Source organism: Cavia porcellus, unplaced genomic scaffold, assembly GCF_034190915.1.
Source record: "Cavia porcellus strain 051 isolate PalLab524CR breed Dunkin Hartley unplaced genomic scaffold, mCavPor4.1 scaffold_17, whole genome shotgun sequence".
NCBI classification, from domain to species: Eukaryota; Metazoa; Chordata; class Mammalia; order Rodentia; family Caviidae; genus Cavia; species Cavia porcellus.
In genome coordinates, this window is record NW_026947500.1 from 67,829,315 (window position 1) to 67,850,546 (window position 21,232).

Below are 21,232 nucleotides of genomic sequence, written 5' to 3' on the forward strand. Positions count from 1 at the left end.
GAAGGGCGGGGCCGGAAAAACAGAGGCGCCAGGCTGTGACTGCGGCGCTTTGGCCCCGCTTTCAGACACGCAAACTTCACTTTTCTCGCTTCGGTGCAGGTGGGCCCGAGGATGGAGTTACAGCCGGGGCTGCTTGCAGAAACAGCGCCTGAGGCTGAGTTTGAGGTTGAAGCCAGGCATGGGGTCGTGGCTTTTGCGAAAGAAATTAGAAGTATATTTAGTTACCTAGGAGAGGGTGGGCAGGGAAGAAAGCCATCTGCTCCAAACAAAGAGAAGCGTGTCCCTTTTATAGGGATGCAAAGAGAGCAGGGGCAAGGTTTAACAAACATCTGTGGTTTTCCCACGTTGGTTCTTGGTATTCCCCCACTTGTCCCAGGGCTTCGTAGGGGAGGACTGGGGCTGAGAGAAGTGGGGACAGCTTTGATGGTACAGTTTGAAAGTTTTGCAGCTCGGTAATGGGAAAACGTGCACAACAGTGCACAATTGGTAAATCCAATTAATACCTATGTAAATATTGAAAATTGGTGCTGGGCGTATTGGTGCATGCCTACAATCCTAGCACTCAGGAAGCTGGAGGCAGGAGAAGCACTGACACAGTGAGTTTAAGGCCAGCCTGAACTACATGGTGAGGTCCTTAAAAAATAATTAAAAACAAAAAGATTCAAACAGTAAATTTTATGTGATATATATTTCACTGTATTTGAGACAGTGTCTCCCTATATTGCCCAAGCTGGGCTCAAGCTTGGGATATTCTTGCCTTAGCCTCCCAGACTGCTGGGATTATGGGTGTGCACTGCAGCACCTGACTTTATCATGTCTTAAGAAGTAAAATACTACCATGCATGAGACCACAAAAAAGAGGGATCTAGTATTACTTTTATGAATCAGAAAGGGTGTGGTGTTCAAAATCAATTTGACTGGCGGTCTTAAAAAATACCCCAAAATAGAAACATCTTAAAATGCCTAAAGTTTTATTACTAATACTAGATTTACACATCAGAAATGAAAGTTTAAATCAATCAACTGGGATATGAAATGTTAGCTTTTTCAGTTAGTAATAAATTAGATGCTGCATCAGGAAGTGAATTATAGTTTTTAAAAATGTATTAAAACACCTACTATTAAACAGCTGCCAGGCAGGTCTAGGGGCTTGAGCTCAGGGCCTTATGTATGGTAAGAACATATCGTACCACAACTAATAACAAACAATGAATAGCCTGTTACTAGGCAGGCAGGGGCTGTGTACTCAGACATCACTGTGTACTCAGCCACTGTGCAACAGTGGCTCCCAAGGAAAGATGGCCCTCCGGCATAGTGCCCAGGCTGGCCTCAAACTGGTCCTCCTGGGTGAGCCTCCCAGAGTGCTGGGAGTAAAGTCTGTAAAATAAGCCTTGTGAACCAGATACATATCTGTAATCCTAGCACTTGAGAGGCTGAAATAGAGGATTGCTTGAGTCCAGGAGTTTCAGACCAGTGAAGGCTTATGAAGACCCCATCAAAAAAAGAAAACAAATGGTAAGGGATCTACTCTACACTGTGAGTTATATATATAATGAGAGTTCTTTATATACAATGTCACATTCCTTACTTTCATAGAAAAAAGTCCTTGTTAAATTCTTTATTTTCACACAAGGTCTGTTTCCAGAGGAGTTAGAAGTCACCTCTAAAACATGATAAAAACAGAAAAACTTTTCACATACTTTCCAATCACAGAGCTTCTCTTTTATGTTAATTTCTGTTATGGTTTGTGTCTAGATGGCCCCCCAAAGCCTCACACATTCACAAGGCTATTCTTTCTCAAGGCAGCTGAATCTAGCACTGTGGAGTGTTTGGATTATGGGTGTGAGTGCAAGACCCACCCTCAGGTGGGCAGCCTACATACAACATAAGAATTTCTTGTGATTTTTTTCTTCTTGCTTTTATCTACAGCCACATAAACTGTTGCCCTCTACCACACTACCCTGTCTGGGAGCCAGCTAATTCTAGACTGAAACCTCCACAAACTGTAAGCTAAATAAACTTTTCCTTCCTTAATTTTGGGCAGTTGGGTATTTTGTCTCACCAACAAACGCAAAGTAATTTATACCTCTTTCCAGTCAACTGAAACTAAATGAAGACTTTCCTGCATTCCCTATAACCTTAATTCTTCTCTGCACACTGGGTTCATAAACAAATATCATGGCTCATGGAATATCTAAAACTTTTCCCACATTCTTTACTGTATCAGTTCCCAGGTTTCTCATAATAAAATGATATAGGCTGAATGCTTTAAAAAATAGAATTTTACTGGCTTTCATTTCTAGAGTTTGAAAGTTCAATATCAAGTTTTAGGCAGGGGTAGGTTCTTTTCTACACTTCTGTCCTTGGTTTGAAAACAGTCACCTTTTGGAATCTGCACTTGGATATTCTCTGTGTGCCCTTCCTTTCATTTTTCTCTTTTATCCCCCCACCCCACTCCAGGAGTGGGGATTTAACCCAGAACCTTTTTTACCAAATGACATCCTCAAACCTCTTGTTTTTTGTTAAAGGCATGGTCTTACTAAATGCCCCAGGCTAGACTCCAAATTTTGATCCTCCTGCTTCAGACTCCCGAGATGCTGAGTTTGTATGCATGTGCCACCATACTTGAATTCACTTTCTCTTCTCACAGGAAACCTGAGGATGTTACATTAAGGATTGACTCTATCAGTCTCATTGATTTTTCAGCTTCATTTTAATGACATGTTTGAAGTTTAATCTTACACTGTGAAGAAACAGAGGTTTGGGCTTCCAAATATGAACTGGAGGAGGAACCATACTATTTAAATCATAAATTTTCTCTTCAGTGTGAGTTTATGTATGCATTTTGCGGGTTCTGTAATTTCCCAGATTCTCCACATTCATACAGCCTCTATCCAGCATGATTTCTGATGTCTTTACAGTACAGCAAAATTTTTTTCATATCACCAACACAGAATCTCCTTTATGAATTCTTACATATTTGTTAACACCTGAGACAGTAGTAAAGATGTTCCTAAACATCTTACATTTGTAGATTTCTTACTAGAGTTCATTTGAGACTTCAAATTAAATAGGTCACCTTTAAGCTTTCTCACATCTCTTACTATGATAGTTTCTCTTCAGTACACCTCTGTTCCTCATTGGGAAAGGAATTTAGACAACTAAGGGCTTTCCCACACTCCTTACCTTCATAGGGTTTCTCTCCAGTGTGAGCTCTTTTATGTAACTGCAATGAATTGGAGTAGCCAAAGGATTTCCCACACAGTTTACACCCATAGGAGTTTTCTTCAGTGTGAATTCACATGTGAAGGATAATACATATGGGAAACTTACAGGCTTTCCCACATAACAGACATGTATGGTTTTTTGGCAATATGAGTCCGAATGTGATAATTCAGACTGGAGGAGTGCGTAAATGCTTTCCCACATTCCTTACACTCAAAGGGCTTCTCTCCAGTGTGAATCCTCAGATGTTTACTGAGATTGGAGGAAATAGCAAATGCTTTCCCACATTTCGCACATTCAAATGGCTTCTCCCCAGTGTGAGTTCTCATGTGTTCATTAAGGCGGGAGGATCTGACAAAGGCTTTCCCACACGCTTTACACACATAGGGCCTCTCTCCAGTGTGGATGCGAATGTGCTTGGTAAGGTTTGAGTTCTGAATGAAGGCTTTTCCACAATACTTACATTTGAAGGGTTTTATCCCAGTGTGAATTCGAACATGATCACGAAGGCACAAAGAGGTTCTAAAGAATTTCCCACACACCTTACACTCAAAGGGCTTCTCCACAGCGTGATTTTTCACATGTTCAGTTAACTGAGAAGATGTTGTAAAGACAGTCCTGCATTCCTTACCTTGGTAGGGGTTGGCTCCACTGTGGGTGCCCATGTGACTATTAAGGAAGGCAGAATATGTGAAGCCTTTCCCACATTCCTTACCCTTGTAGGGTTTTTCTGCATTGTGAGTTTGCATCAGCACATCAAGGCTGTTGGAGTGAAGAAAATCTATCCCACATTTCTTCAGTTCATGGAGTTTGTTTCCACTGTGTATTCTGGGGTCAGCCTGAAAGTCTGAGTGATCAACAAATGCTTCCCTATGGTCAGTGCCTTCAAAGGGTTTGTCCTGAGTGCACTTTCTTGGGTAAGGGACAGTTTGAGGTTGGTTAAATGTTGGTTCACACTGATTTGACATAGAAAATTTCTCTCCAGTAGAGATTTCCTTCTGCAGAGGAAGGATGTCTGCTCCATACTGATCACACTCAGAAGTGCTCCCTGTATTCTGAGTTCCCATATGTGACTTCAGGCACACATGTCCACTGATGAAGTCTCTACAAGGTTTACAATCACAGAGCTCTGCTCCACTGTGGCTTCCTGCCTATTGATAAAAAGGATGAACACTGGTTAAAAGATTTTTCGATTCATTAAAAGACTCCATGCATCCAAAACAAAAACATTATTATGATTATCCCAGTGTGACCATTTGCATTACATATAGACAGCCCCTGTTCATTGATTTATAATTGGAGTCCTACTGTGTTGCCCAAGGAAGCCTCAAACTCCTGGACTCAGGCAATCTTCCCTTATCAGCTTCCCAGGTAACTAGGACTACAGGGATTGTTAGATCTTATATAACAACGTAACGCCAAAAGACTCATGTGGTTATAGGTGGGGCTTTATGGAAGTGACTGGACCAAGGGTGTATGATGCTGGGATTAATGGTGTAATGCTGGGATTAAGGGTGTGTGTTTACATTAGCCCAGTGATTCTTCTGCACGATTATGGATGTGCGTAATGGGAAGGGTCACCGGGTGTGGGAGGCACCCCCCAAGGCATGTGGCCTGGAAAGCACAAAACGGAGATGAAGGTTGCTGCTGTCGCTGCTGCTTCAGTACTTGCTGCTTTGCTACATTCTGTCTGCCATGAAGAGTTCCTCTTCTGGGATTCCCATCTGCAATGTCGCCTTACTTTGGAGCCAGTCGAACATGACCTGAAACTTCTGAAAACTATGCTCTAAATAAACTTTTCCTCCCTTAACTTGTGGATGTGAGGTATTTTGTACGGGCCACAAAGAAAAGTAAATAAAACAGGCACAAGTCACAACGTCTGGTTTGCTGATTTTTCAAAGTATAAAAGTGATGGAAATAGTTAAGATAGTAATACTCTGATTTCTTTGAGTTCACCAAAGAGAAATATGTATGCTATTATTGTTGGGACAATTAAAAGCAGATATCTGATACTCTGAGTAACTGATTTGAAGATAACAATACAAAACATGTACACCATTGTTACCCCCTAATTATTGTTTTGAAATTTTATATTTTTTTCTGTTCAAAATAAAGTAGCTTTGGGGAAAAAAGGAGAATGATGGAAGGCTTTGCTATGAGCTCTGCAACCTACTTTGATTTTTAAGATTTTTGTAGGGTTTCAAAAAAATCTTTTTAAAACTACCTACTTACATATCTGGGAATATGTATTTATGCGAAGCCAAAAGCAACAAGCTTAAAGCTTGGTGGCTCTTCTAAATTCATCAGATTCCAGGCTTCTCTCCAAAGCTTCTACTCTTTATCTCATTTGTCCAGACAGCTTCTGCTGGGGAATAGTGACACTCACTTTGAATTACAGCACTAAGGAGGCTGAGGTAGGAGGATGCCCATGAGTTCCAAGCCACCTTTGGCTATACAATGAGTACAAGGCCCAAGACCTCCTGAATTACAGAGTAAGATCCTGTCTCAAAAATACATAAATAAATAAATAGATAAGAGAGACAAAGGAAACAAAAGGAAAGGAAGAAAGAATATCACTGGAAGCCTTACCATGGATAACTGCCCGGAGGTTTGTCCTCTCATACAATCCTGCTGAGATGCTGACTCTTTGGTTGTAAGTCCCACATTCCATTCTGCAGTCAAACAGAAAAAAAGATGTAATAGTTTTGGAGACAGAAAGATGGCAGTAGGAAGAAATGAGAATGACAGGGAGTATTTCTTTTGTCACACTAAACGTAGCTTAAAAAAAGAATCATCTAGATAGGTGTGATGTGACCTCTTCTCCCAACACTTGGTAGGCTGAGGCAAGAGGATCACCATGAGTCCAAGGTGAGTCTGGACTTCATAGCAAGACAATGTTTCAAAAAGCAAAACACACAAAGAAAAAGCTAAGGACACAGGTGCAGAACTAAAGGTAATTTCTAAAAAATAGATTCTATGGAAAGTAAAACTAGTGATAAAGAAAAATGACAATACCACAGACAGCAATAGAAATACAGGACGAGACATAAATCAAAACTGAGACAAAAGAAGGAAAACAACAACCTATGCTGTGAGATCACAGGAAAGAGCAGACAGAAAGTAAAACCATACAGAAGGTTGAAGTCTTCCTAACTTCTGAGGAAAATGACCCAGAGCTTCTGAGATTAACAATAAACATTAATAAATAATAGTTCATTAGAAACAGCTTGCCAGAGTGCATTCTCAGGAGCACTCACCCTGGAGACCTCTTCCCTGCCCCGTCCTTAACTCTTCCTGCTCCAACCAGGAGATGAGGCTGGGTTTGAGGAGCTCACATCCTGTAGGTGGAGAAACAGACAGTCACAGAGTGCAAGACATGAAGGGCCTACCAGATTCAGCAAATAACAGTTCTGATAGGAGAAGTTAAATAATTTTCGGAAACATACAAACATTCCCTCTGCTTTACCTGAACAATATTGTCTCTGACCACTGAAAACTAAATCCAGATTTATGTTTACAAAACATTAAGACTCTTATCTAAGAAGAAAATAAAGTATATGAAACAGAAACCTTCATTTTTGTAGGGTAAATAACTATTTCTGTGAATTTCATTGTGTGTGTGTGTGTGTGTGTGTGTCTGTGTGTCTGTGTGTCTGTGTGTCTGTGTGTCTGTGTGTAAGTATGGTGCTAGAAATGGAACCCAAGATCTTTCCCTGCAGGAAAGCAGTCTACCTCTGACATGTATGCCCAGCCCATATAACTGTGATTCAGAAACATCACAGGGCTTCAGATCCATTTGGAGGGCTTGAAGAACACAGCTGGCAGGGCCCAATCAGTATATCACAGAGGGAGACGGAGAATGTATAATCAAACACTGCTGGTGATATAATGTCCTTGATTTCAGACCACAATTTGAGAAGTGTGAGTATAGTCTAAAGCCATCATGGCAGGAGCTGTATCTCTGTCATTTCTCTCCATATACACACTTGATTTCACTCATCCTGCAACAAACACTGAGTGCTGATAGCACTCAGCATAATTTGCTGCCTAAGAGTTCACAAGGCCTGACGGTGCACCTACCCACAGAGGCCAGGCTCTGATAGTTCTCCAGCATCACGTCACTGTACAGCTTCCTCTGAGTCAGGTCCAGCAAAGTCCACTCCTCCAGGGTGATGTCCACAGCCACATCCTCAAAGCTCACTGGCTCCTGTATCATCACACACAGGCTGGTTTGAGCCAAATGACACAACCACCCAGGTTCACAGGAAAATGAGGGGGCTGTGCAGGGCTGTGAGGTGCCCATTGTCTAGCCCAGGGTTCAGTGGTCTGAGGGACTCTTCCCTCTGTCCACACTCATTCACCGTGGATCTCCTCTGGTCATGTGGCTTTAATGGCCCTTCCTACACATCATCGTATCACAGAAGCTCATCAGATGACCCCCTATGGAGGCACACCCTAGAGCACTACGGATGCCTGATAATTGTGAGGAATGAATGAATTCTTGAGCCAAAAGACCCCTCACACCCCTCACCACCTACCAGAATGCTCAGCAAGATCAGAAACACACAGTCGGCACCAAGAGGAATGATGCATTAGTAAACATGAAATACTATAAAGGCATTCAAAGTCATCCATCAGCAGTGTAACTGGCTCCTCTCCCTGAGGAAATTCAGCTAGGGACCCAGTCCTTGAGTGAAGCTTTAGAAAGGTCTGGGAGGCTGGGTGTGGTGCAGCACACCTGCAATCCTAGCTACTCAGGTGGCAAAGGTAGGAGAAAAGATTGAGTCAGGAGTTCAAGACCAGCCTGTGCAGAACAGCAAGACCTGTATTTTTAAAATCTAGGCACTGGGCCGAGGATATAACTCAGTAGCATAATAAGCACTTGCCTGACAAGCACATAGCTGTGACTTTGATCCCCAGTACCAAAAAAGAAAAATAGAAAAAAGGCAGATAAATAGAAAATGGGACAGAAAGAGAAAGACATAGAGAGACAGAGAGATGCTGGCTGTGGTGGCACATGTTTATAATCACAGCACTGGGAGGCTGAGGCAAGATGATCATCATGGCTACAAAATGACTTCAATGTCAGTGTGAACTATATACCAAGATTCTCTAAGAAAGCAACATTTAGATGATAGGATGATAGCAAGACACCATCACTTTTATAAACACAGACAGATACAAAGATACATAGATGATAGAAGGATAGATGCTGTGGAAATGATTCTGCATAGAAGAAACTATGTCCCCTAGTGGATGCAGGGTTATGATTTTGTAGATCTATGTCAGCATACCTGATACCAATCTGAAAGACATGCAGTCATCTTCTTTTTGGACTCTGTCTTTTCTTCATGAAGGTACATTGAGTCCATCTGAAAAGACTTCATGGAGGAGAAAGAAGACATGAGAACCCAGAGTTCACCATATACCACACATTCACATGCCTAGAAGTTACTCCAGCCTAGTTCAAAATTCCCACATATATTAGGCTGAGGCTATAGCCCAGTAGTACAGTGCTGGCCCAGCACACAGGAGGCTCTGCCTTCAATCCTCAGCACCACAAAACAGAACAAAACAAAACAAAACAAGTCCCTTTGCATCCCTGCAAACTCAAGAAAACTCCCACTAATGCTTACTCTCCTGAGATCCAGAGCAGCTGCCTCACACAGAGCCATGTGTGTGCAGCTGGCCACCAGGAAAAAGGTCACAGTCTTGTGATATGTGAGGAAAGCTAAGCCTGGGTAAACATGCCTGTGTGCCCAGGGAGACAAAACTCGTGAAAACCCAGTGAGGTGCCACCTCACTTCTGCACATCCTAACTGCACCAGCAGCCTGGCTGCCCGCGCCCAGGCTCTAGGCTCCGTATGGTGCTGTAGGGAAACTTAAGCAGAGTCCCTGGAAGGTCATGATGGACTCACCAGGGCTTGAACCCACCCCCCAACTTGTGAGGCTGATGGCGCTATGCACTTGAACTTGCCTTTCTTTGACCCAAGGTCATTTCAGGACAACTTCTGAAGCTCCATAGAAGTGGCATTCCCCATTCCTCTTCATTCAAGGTTGACTGCTGTCACATCAGCAGCAGTCAACACGATCAATTGTTAATAACCCAACATCAATATACAGATGATGTATATGACAATCACTGAAACTATCTGACAATCATATTAGAAATATTGATTGCTATTTACTAAGAACCAGAAGGTGCCAAAAGCTGTATTAGGAACATTATAGACACAAGTTCCCATAGCTTGAAGCACCAGTGGAACATGCGTGACTGGCCCATCAGGTGGCTTGTCCCACCCAATGGGGCTGTCCTATATTGCTTAATGAGACAGGCATACATTTTTTTTTTAAGTGTATGGAGCCATGGCACAGAAAATCTGATAACTCTACAGTCTCTGTCGGCAGGAACCATCTGTTCTGATGTATGTGACTATGGTTGCATTGTACAACTGACAAATGCAATCATTACCAGAAACAGTCACAGAGACAGGCATATATTTACCACCAGTTCTTCTGAGCTGCCTGGCCACAAGATAAATGAATTACAGTCACTTTAATCCCTGTACTGACCTTGAAAAAGCAATGTCATTATGCCTATGGGGTACTGGAAAAGCCTAGATTCAGAGATCACTAGTAATCAGTCTGATTTTACCCAGTTAGGAGGTGATGAATGAGGACAATTACATTCATCACAATTGCATTCGTTACTGACACCTGCTCTACCATGGTGGATGTTACAGAATGAATATTCATAACCTAGTACCTGTTATGGTGGATTTGCAAGTAGAGGACTGTCTGAAATGCTGTGTGATTTTAAAAAATGAAAGTGTTTCAGTTTTCAGAGATATTTAGGTTCCGCAATTATTTGCATAAACATTACCTGGTTCAGCCATGCTTTCAAAAAGCCTTGGACAACCAGGCAGGGTGGGACATGCCTGTAATCCCAGCACTCAGGGGGCTGAAGCAGGAAGCCCACCAGGCTACACAGTGGATTCAAGGCCAGCCTCAACTACATAATGAGACCTTGTGTCAAAAAAAATAAAAGTTTTGGGTTTCAGATTTTCATAGATGCCCAACCTATACTTCTAATGTGACCAGAGGTGGGTTTAAATCGGAATTATACAACATAATGGTCACTAGGCATGCATGTTACTGATGCTAGGACATGGTAACAGTAACATCTTTACTAAAAAAAAAAAAAAGAAAGAAAGAAAGAAAGAAAGAAAAGAGATGAAAAAGACTAACAGCAATCCATGGGACATCCAGCAACAGGTGGCCTGAACCTCTCGCAATGAACTGGGTGCTATCGACCTCCCAGGCCATAAGTTTGGGCATAGGCAACAGCAGTCTGTCATCAATCAGAGATAACAGAAAAGACACTGGAGCTGAGACAGGTCCAGGGAAGGTAAGTACACAGCGCATACCACTAAGCCAAAGGCAAAAGCTGAGGGAGGGGTTAATCAACTGGTTGGCTTAATGCCAAATTGCCAAAGGAAATCAAACCCTGACATACAAATGGGACAAGCATGAAGTGTGTGAACACTAAGTGCTTCTATGGTGCATAGAAGGGGGTATCAGCAGTAAGATGCACAGGCAGACACCTGCAATTCCAGCTATCCTGGACACTGAACCGATAGGATCAGAAGTTGGAGCCCAGCTGGAGCAACTTAGTGAGACCTTGCGGTAGTCAGGGGTTGAAAGGAGAACAATTACAAATGGGACACAGAATTTATAATATTAATTTATGATGGTCACTAAGAGTTAAATACAAGAAAGTGCAGGAAATTTGTCCACAACATTAAAAACCTAGAAAATCCAGCCAAGGGTGTGGATCCTACAGCAATGTCCTGCATGAGTCCAGATGAAGACCTAGAGCCCATGACAGTGCCTCCCTCGAGTCCAGCTGAAGGCCCAGAGTCCACGACAATGACTCATGCAAGTCTATTTTACAGATCTGTGCTGGGAAGGCCCAGAGGTCAGCAACGGAAACTAGAAAGTCTATGCCAGCAGGTGAAAGATGCCTGCCAAGTTCTACACTGGAGCCAAGAAATGACGCTCAAAATAAGGACCAGGGCTCCCCTGAAAAATACCACAGCCCTCCTCAGCAACAATGAAGTCCTGAGCTCCTCCGATGACAATGGTTGAATTCATATCAGGGAAGCCAGCATAACAAGAGAACCAGGAGAACCAATGGCTCCAAACAACACTTAGGAGAACCCACAACACCTCACTTTTCTTCTCTACGTCTCTGTTTATGCTGGCAGCTTGCCTCAGGTGGGCCATCTACACTCAGCACCATGCTGATTTAATTCCACAGGTGTTAATTTGACCCCCAGTTTTTAATCCGTAACAGACCCTGTCTCAAAATAAAAAATGAAAAGTGTCAGGGATGTAGCTCAATGCAAAGGCCCTGGGCTCAAGCTCCAGCATGATGACCACCAAAACAAAATGAAAATGTAGTAAACCATGGATATCCACTACAACCTCAACACAAACAAGAAATGTAGCCATTTTTGTTTGTTTTCTCTTTGCTTGGTAAATGTATGGGTGTCACATGCAAGTGTTTATTTACATAAGCTAACCAAGCAGTTCTAAGTGCTTTCCACTCTCTTTTACATGTCACTGGCAGCTACATATCTTTGAGTGACAGTATTTGTTAAGAATGCAACTAATAATAAGGAGCAATTAATAGTCTTTGATGGTGATAGGGTGATCACAAGGAAGGTGCATCTTGTTACTACACAGAAAGCTAAGTACCTCTTCTTATACCTTAAAACACAGACACTCCATTATTATGAGGAAATTCAAACATGTGCACAGCCAGAGTGGACTGCACCAGACACCAACTTATTCATCTTGCTCCAATTTCACCTTTAATACCCACTATGGAATAAGAGACCATATTCTCTCTTAACATTATATATATATATATATATATATATATATATATATATACTTTTTTTTTTTGGACCGGGGAGTGAACTCAATACCTCCCGCTTGCCAGGCAAGCACTTACGCCGCTGAGCTAAATCCCCAGCTACGTTACATGTATATTAACAGCACACTAACCTCTGTGCACAGAGGTGATGCTTGATGATGCTTTTTAACCTAACTGCTGCCTCCACACCCACTTTCAGGCCTGACATGAAGTTATCTGAAACTCACCCCAATCTATTTCAAGCTTCCTCTCCTTGTGTGGCCGTTTGCTACACAGCCTACTAGTTCCTCATCCACTGGGGGAAAAACAAAAAACAACATCTGCAGAAGCTGACTGCATTCAACCTGATGGTCCAAAACACAGACATGAGTAAGCCCCCTTATTCCCTGGTGCTTTTATTTCTTATTTTTCAGACAGGGTCTCATTGTGCTGCCCGGATTGCTCTTGAACCTTTGAACTCAAGGCTCCGTCCTGCCTCACCGTCCAGAGTATCTGAGACTACAGGCACAGCCGACCGTGCCAGGCTTCTCTGGTGTTCTCTGGCCACTAGGGAATTGCAGAAGCCTCATGGGATGGGCGTCGAGGCCTAAGGGCCTCACTGAAGGCACCATGCTAAACACCCCTCTCTGGCTCATTCCCGATCTGAGCCTGAGCACCTTGCTATATTGGGGCTTCTCTCTCATCTCGGGACCTGTGGATGTTGTGGTTTATGCCCACATGTTTCCCCAGCATCTTATGCACTCAAAGGTGGAAGGTGTTTGGATTTGGGGGGCTACCGCTGACATGCTGTTAGAAGAGCGTCTGTTGGAAGAGGCAGGAGTTCAAGAGCAGGCTGGGCAACACAGTGAGACTCTATCTCAAAAAAAAAAAAAAAAAAAAGGAAAGGGGTACAGGGCCGCAGAGGTGATGGAGTATACCTGTAATCCCAACACTCAAGTGGCCAAGGCAGGAGGATCACCCCCAGTTCTAGGCTCTGTACGGAACTCACACTCAGCCTAAATTACACAGTGACGCCTTATCTCAAAAAGAAATACTGGTCCTTGTGGGTAGAGAGCAAGTTTGAAAATGGAGAGTAGACATTTGTGGTGGCAGATGCCTGTCATCCCAGTACTAAGGAGGTTACGGCAAGAGCACTGCCATGAATTTGAGGTCAACCTAGGCTACATACAAGTTGAAGGGCAGCCTGGACTACACTGCAAAAAGAAAAACAGCACAAAATACACTTTGTTCCTTGCTTAAATGATGCTTTCCTTTGTAGACAGTATCTCCACTATTCAAAGTACATTGCAAACATGATATAGGTAGGGAATGTCAGATATGATTGCCTTGGTGATGTTTTTAGGTCCGACATGAAGTACTTCATACACTGTTACCTTTGGCCTAATTAAAACTTCCCCTTCCTGTGTTTTTATCCTGCACAGCCCACTTGCTCCCCATCTTGCCACAGCAAAACCAAACACACCCATAGGTGCTGAGCACAAGTCAGGTGAGGAAGTTCTTTGCTTTGGGAGTGTTTCCAGAAGGGACCTATCCAAGGACTTGTAATTCCAGCAGTCAGGAGGATCCAACAACTTGGAGGCTATATAATGAGTTTAAGGCCAGCCTGAACTACATATAGTGAGACTCTTATCTCAGAAAGGAAAGAGAGAGAGAGAGAGAAACCATGAAGATATAGTATCAAACTCAAAAACAATCAGAACTATCTTTTGGGAAAATGTGTAGAATATTACTTTTTCACATCAATTCCTATTAATAATTTTTAATTTTCTTGATTCAAATCCTAGGCTACAAACATTTATACTCACATACAAAACGGGCACACCCTACACAAGTATCTGTATCTTTCTACCTGATTGAAAAACTAAAACTGGACGCACAAAGAGACCTATCCAAGGCTCTGTACGGAAAGCTGAAGAGTAGCCATGGGCCCTCATGAATTGTGCTGCGGGCTGGCCTGGAACTCACAGCAGCCTTCCACCTCAGCCTCCTGAGAGCTAGGATGGAAGACGTGCACCACCATGCCTGGCTCCTGGCTCCCCTTTCTCTCACATTACCGTGTTGCTTCATGTTCTGCTGTGGTGTCTGCTCTGTCTAGTCTGAACCCAAGTGTCCTTGGCAGAGGAGGGCTAGAATTCGGTCACCATCAGAGACCCTCCCCGACCAAGTGACAGGAAGGTCAAGAGGCCATGGCGTGGCAGTACAAGAGAAGGAGTGGGCCCTTTACCTGCTGAACACAGCAGTGGCCACAGCCAGCAGCAGCGTAGGGGGAGGACACTTGGTTACCCCTGGCGCACACCCTGTTGTGACTGTGTGGCTGCCCAACAAATTACACAAACCCAAAGGGTCTCCTGCTAGAGAGGCTGCTCTGCCACGTGCTGAAGGCTGGACAGCTTAGTTCCTTTCCAAGACACTGGACACGAGTCAACACTACTTCCCTGGGCTCCCATCTGTGCCCCAGATTTGTCCCCTGTGGCCTCTAGATGCAAACACCGAGGTCCTCAGGCTTGCATCCCAAGTGACCCCTCATTTGCCACGGCAGACTTCCCAGCACCCTCACTTTGAGCGCACCCCGGTCTGTCAGGCCTCTTGAGATCTTGTTCTTACTCTCTTTCTGCTTTGCCTACTAACCCCTCAAAAACAGAAAAGTAATACTGCATTGTGTTTCTCTCTCTCTCTCTCTTTTTTTAATGGTACCAGGAATCAAACTCAGGACCTCATGCTTGCCAGGCAGGTGCTGTGTCACTGAGCTATATCCCCACTGTGGCCTTGTATTTCTAGACCTCCAATACTATTTTTTTTTTTTTTTTTGGTAGTGAGGATGGAACTCTTGACCTCACACTTGCCAAGCAGGTGCTTGTGCTGCTGAACTAAACCCCCAGCCTAGACCCCTCCATTACTTTTTTATCATTTATCAGCTTGGTTAACCATTATCCTCCTCCACTAGTTTAAAAGCTATCTGCAAACAGAAAGCCTTAGGTTTAATTTGCTTTACTATGCCTTAACCAACACTCAAGTACTCCTCAGTTTGCAGGAAATGCAAGAAATAGAAAAAAATATTTAAATGTATTGGAAGACTATAAATTGCAAATATTTAAGAAATGTGACTTTGTGAATGAACACATAACACATACTTCTTCAAAAAGAAAACAGAAGATTCAAGTGTGGTGGTGCAAGCCTGTCATCCTAGCACTCGGGAGACAGGAGGATTATTATATGAGTTTGAGTCCAACCTGGGCTACACAATGAGACCCTGCCAAGAAAGAAAGAAAGAAAAGAAAAGAAAGCCAAGAGAAACAATAGTGAGTGAAATGGTTCAAAGAGACTAAAAGACATAAACAGTGGTAACAGAACGAACATACAAACTGGGCATAGTGGCACATACGTGTGATTAGCCTCCCACCAGTCAGGAGGCTAAGGCAGAAGGATCACACAAGTTCAAGGCCAACCTGGGCTACATAATGAATTCAAGGCCAATAGAACTACATAATGAGACTGTCTCAGAAAGAAGAACAAACAAACGAAAGAAAGAAAGGAAAAAAAACCTATGAAACCTATCAGATTCAAAAACAACCATAACTGTGGTTGTACTGAAAATGCGTAGAACATTACTTTTTCACATCGGTTACATATTAATAATTTTCAAACTTTTTGATTCAAATACCTGGGTTACAAACATTGAGTCACACACAAAACATGTACACCCTATACAAGTATCTGTATCTTTCTACCTGATTTAAAAACAAAACCCCGACGAGCAAAGAGAAAAAGCAATTTGTCATGAAACGTTTGTTTGACAACTGGACGAAGAGCGGGGTGTGGTGTCGTACACCGGTCATCTCAGCGCCCGAGAGGCTGATGCAGGAGAATCATTACAAGTTTGAGGCCAGCCTGGGCTACCCAGAGAGACTTCGTCTCAAACAAATACGAGAAAAAAAGAGCTCTCAAGCCAGCATTTTCCCAGTGCTCACCCGGACGCAAGGAATCGCCAGGTCCGAGAAGCCCACGGTTACAACGCTGGAGTCCATGGAAAACTTGACTGAGGGAGAATTCCTTTCCACGGGAAAAAAGTTCACAGACTACAGAGCCTTTTGAAGATGCCAGGGCCGTTTCGAAGAGTCCCAGGAAGCGCGCTTTGGACACAGCGGGAATTGGCTCCGGGCAGGACCCGTAGGAATAAAGGCCGGACTGCCTTTCAGATCCTGCTGCGGGGGGAAGGGGCGCGGCCTGGTCGCAAACCGGTGCTTTAAGTCCCCTAATTCCTCCACCTCGCCCGGACTCACCAGAACTGCCTTAGAACTGCCACGTCAAGCAGAAACACTGAAACATCACCCAGGATTCGGAGGCAGATTTATTTAATATCGGAGAGTCGTCAAATAAATCTGACGGGGCATCAGTTGTCCCTCAAAATGCCAGGCCCCGAAAGCTCAGGGATTTTATGGGGTTGGTTGCAAAGTGGAAGTACAGAGGCTTAGTACTTGGCTGCCTTTGATTGGTTTTTAACGTGTGCATCACAGTGACTAGCTATGCATCACAGTGACCGTTTCTGAGAAACCCAAGCAGCTGGAACTGGAACAGGAACTATCACCTGGGCAACTTAAGTATACAGGCTGGGGGAGGGGGACTTTCTGCTACAAAACCAATCACTACTAAGAGAAAACGAACTTGATCGTGCAGAACCACAGCCACAAAAAAAGCCTTCGGTGGGTGTGACGTCACTTCCGCTCTCAGGCGGATCCGCATAACCTCCGGATCTGGAGGCTCCAGAGGCTCGCAAGTACCGGAATTGCGGTTTTTCTCGCTTGGGTGCAAGGCGGACGCTGAGCGGGGAGCTAGGCATAGGGGTCGTGCCTTGAAGTGGGGCCACGCTCATCCGTGATACCTGGATCGTGGAAGCTAATAGGCAAGAGTGGAAGTGGGGGCACTGGATGTTCCGTTTTGGGGTTTTTTAAAATTTTATTTTATTTTTATTTACTTATTTGCAGTGCTGGGTATTGCCAGTGTATCCAAGGCTTGTACTGAGCTACATCCCTTCTCTGTTTTTTTTTTTTTTTGGGGGGGGGTGTCTAGCAAAGTTGCTGAACTCAAGCATGCATCCTATTTCAGCCTCTGAGTATCTCAGAACCTTTCCTACCAATTTCCCATTCCTCGCCTCTCCCGAAGCCGTTAGAGTGAGGCTTCCCAGGTGATAAACATAGCAATCCATGAAATAGTCTCATTTTTTTAATCTGCTGAATCAGCCCAGTTTTCAAATCTTTATTTCCTTTTGCTCTAATGCTGTAGCTCAGTCCTTTAGGGTGTGTGTGTGTGTGTATGTGTTTCTTATTTGAGGCAGGGTCTCGCTATGCAGTTCAGCTGGCCTTGAGCTCACTTTGTAGCCCAAGCTGGTCTCGAACTCCAAACTACCCTCCTGCCTCAGCCTTCTGAGTGCTGGGATTACAGGCATGAGCCACCATGCCCGGCTCAGTCCTGTAGGTTTTTAACGCGTCTGTCTCGTGTCCCTCCTCACATTCTGGTGCTAAGGATGGAGCCAGAGCCTTGTGTGTGCTGGGTAAGCGCTCCACCAATCAGCTATTTCCCCGGCCCTGGATACTTCTGTAAATTTATACTTTTTTCCTCAAAAATGCATTTGTTTTCATTTCTCAGCTTATGTTCCAGGGTCTCCCACTGTTGTAAAATACCAGTAATATGCATGGATGATTCTAAAAAGTCTCCGTGGCAATGACTTTTGCTGTAGTTTCCACTAAGTAGCTTTTGTGGAGTTGTTTTGAACACTGAATTAAACAACATAGTATGTCAAGATTGATTCTTGAACACTGTGATAATGTTTTTATGGAGTTGAGAACTACTTTGCTGTTCAATTTTCAGCTTTGTTTTCTTCTGTTTTGCTTTGCTTTGTAGAGTGAGGGATCCAACACAAGGCCTCATACATGCAAGACAAATATTCCACCACTGACCGCTATACAAAATATTTTACTTTTATAGAGCCAAAAGAATTTCTTTTAAAAATAATTTCTAGATGTCCTGCCTTATGTTTAAAAGTTACCATAAACTATAGATTGCATAACAAATTTCATTTTCCTCTACTGTATATATTCACTCTTTTTAAGACATTTAAAATGTCCATCTTTCTGGAATGTGTTTTTGCATGTGGTTCAAGGTAGTGCCATTTCTCTGTGAAATGGTCAGTTGGGGCTAAGGGTGTCATTCGGTGGCAGAGCATCTGTCTTGCAGATGAGAACCACTGTCTTGTCAGCAACACTGCAAAGTTAAAAAATAAAACAAATGCTCACATTTTTAAAAAATGGCCAGTTATTGTACCATTTCTTGACAAATTGTCCCTTACTGACTTAAATATTCATTAAACAATAAACTCCAGTATATGAGTCAGTGTCTAGACTGTGCACCAATAATGCTTACTTATGCCGATATCGTATTTTTTTCCCCAGTGGTTTTATGTAAGCTTTAATATTTAGCATTACTTAATTGTTCTAAGTGACTATTCTGTATGCTTGGTAGACATTAACCTGTTCCCTATCATGTAGTACCACCATGATTTTCACTGCTGTTTCAATGTTGGTTTTATTGAGATACAGTTCACGTAAAACACAGCTCACCCACTTTTAGTACATTCAGTGTCATGCAACTATCATTTTTTTTTTTAACCCCAGGACAACTCTGTGAATGTCAGAACCCTCCAAACCTCTTTTCTTAATCTTTTTTTTTTTTTTTTTGGTCTTTTTCATTTTTATCGGTACCAGGGATCGAACTCACGACTGCCTGCTTGCAAGGCAGGTGCTTATGCCGCTGAGCTAAATCCCCAGCCCCCTCTTTTCTTAATATTGAGGCAATCATAAATCTGCTTTGTATCTCTACAGATTTACCTTTTGTGGACATTTCACATGAATAAAATCAGATAGTATTTTGTGAATAGATTTTTTTCACTTAGCATGTTTTTGAGAATTCATTTGCGTTTGTAACACATCTTTTTATAACTAAATGGTATTACTTTACAGATTATATCATGTTTTATTCATTTATCAGTATGTGGACATCTGGGCTGCCTTAGTTTCTGAAATATGAGTAATTACATATTGGGAGAGGAAAGGAAGGGAAAAGATTTAAAAGGAAAAAAAGAGGAAACTGGTAGAAGTTTGACTTGCTGGCTGGTCCTGTGCTATCCACTTTTGGCTAGCTACATCCCTTACTCAAGAAACCTTTCCAGGAGAAAGCAAAGATTAAATTCTGACATCACTTTCAGTATCCTCCACTAGCTATTGACTGTAAAATATTATGTGTAGAATTTTTGATTGACAATTTAGTATAATTGTGGGTGGTTTAGTTGGTGAATTGTGTTTAAATAATTCAAAAGTGTGTTTCTGATGATGAGATACTAAGTGGTGTCACACAGTTGTCACTTTATTGAATGTGTACAACAGTCCCATGAAGTTTATAATGCCAACCTTGTATAACTTCAGGTACTAGAATTAAAATTCATCTGTTATCACAAAAGAAAAAATGGAAATAGAGCTTATGTAAATGGGAAAAGAGGGGAAAGGGACAAAATAAGTTGTGTGTTATGTGCGTGTACAAATCCCCCATGTTGAATGTGATCATTATGTACTGCAAACATACTAATGAAAATTCACATATTATTGGTGCATACAAGTTTTTATTTACCTTGAGTATATGCCTAGGAGTCTGCAGTTCCTGAGTCAGAAAGTAACTGTGGAGCCATGCATGTTAGTACATACCTGTCATCCCAGCACTCCAGAGGCTGAAGCAGGAAGATTACCGTGAGTTTGAGGACAGCTTAGGCTACATAGTGAGTTCAGGTCTAACCTGAACTGCATAGCGAGACCCTGTCTCAGAAAATCAAAACATCAAGTAACTACAGACTTAGTTACAAAGACACTGTGTCATTTAACATTCTCAACAGAAAAAAATCTGAGGGTTCAGATGTCCTCACATCCTTACCAACACTCATAAACTCCTGTATTAACCAGGCTTGAAGTGTAAAATGATATCTTATGGTTGTAACTTCTTTGTTTTTAAGATGTGCTCTTTTTATGTTGTCTAGGCTGGACTTGCACTTGTAGCCCTCCTGTCTCAGCCTTTTGAATACCTGGGATTCCTAATGGGTAGCATCATGCTCACTTTGAAGTATAAAAGATTGTAATTTTTCTGAGATCCAGATGACTTTATTTTTTTCTTTGTTTACAATTTGGTTTTGGTATTATACTTAAGAAAAGATTTCTATGCCCAGTATCACAAGGCTTATGATCATACTTACTATGTTGGTTCTTCCTACCCATGAACAAGAGATATCTTTCCATTTCTGATATCCTCTTCAATCTCCTCTTATATAGAGTACTGTAACTTTCAATGTATAAATCTTTTATATCCTTTGTCAGGTTGATTCCTAAGTATTTTTTTTAGATGCTATTGTGAAATTCTCAGTGCATTTCTTGTTAGTGCACAAGCATATTATTGTTTTTGAGTATTGCTTTTGTATTCAGCTACACTACTGAATTGGGTTATTAAGTCTACAAGTCATTTGGTGGAGGTTTTGGCATATTCCTTGTCATCTGCAAATAATCATAATTTCTCTTCTATCCTTATTCCACATTTTTGTCTAATTGCTCTAGCTAATATTTCCAAAACTATTAAATATGAGTATTGATAGTGGACATCCTTGTCTTCTTCCTGTTTTTAGAGTGAAAATTTTCCATTTTTGACCATTTTATGTTGATATTGGCTGTTGGTTATAGATACCTTTTATCAGATTGAGATAAAATCATCTATTCCTGTTTTTGGTAGGGTTTTTATCATGAGTGGGTGTTAGACTTTGCCAAATGCTTTTTCTGTATCTGTTGAGATGATCATGTGATTTTTGTCTTTGGCTCTGTTGATATGGTGTATTGCATTTATTGATTTGCGTATGTTGAATCATGCCTGCATATCTGGAATAAATCCTACTTGATCATAGTGAATAATTTTGATGATTTGCTACATTCTATTTGCCAGTATCTTATTGAGAATTTTTGGATATGTTCATTAGTGAGATTG

At 42.2% G+C, this 21,232-nt stretch overlaps 1 protein-coding gene, 1 long non-coding RNA gene and 1 other non-coding gene across 3 annotated transcripts; 1 reads left to right on the forward strand and 2 right to left on the reverse strand.

Annotated features, from left to right (window-relative positions):
* Nucleotides 1-2,034, forward strand: LOC106026973 (uncharacterized). The gene is made up of 3 exons (XR_010040378.1): nt 1-99; nt 1,423-1,515; nt 1,930-2,034. It is a non-coding gene; the product is annotated as an uncharacterized LOC106026973 (long non-coding RNA).
* A 660-nt stretch (nt 2,035-2,694) lies between these two features.
* Nucleotides 2,695-20,456, reverse strand: LOC106026957 (zinc finger protein 426). The gene is made up of 6 exons (XM_063228610.1): nt 16,135-20,456; nt 8,520-8,606; nt 7,306-7,432; nt 6,483-6,563; nt 5,815-5,897; nt 2,695-4,376 (listed from the first exon to the last, which is right to left on the reverse strand). Exons 1-6 carry the CDS (start codon nt 16,189-16,191, stop codon nt 3,330-3,332), a joined length of 1,482 nt encoding a protein of 493 aa, XP_063084680.1. The 5' UTR covers nt 16,192-20,456; the 3' UTR covers nt 2,695-3,329.
* LOC111755846 (small Cajal body-specific RNA 14) lies at nt 9,579-9,710 on the reverse strand. The gene has a single exon (XR_002790402.1). It is a non-coding gene; the product is annotated as a small Cajal body-specific RNA 14 (non-coding RNA).
* Nucleotides 20,457-21,232: the final 776 nt, after the last annotated feature.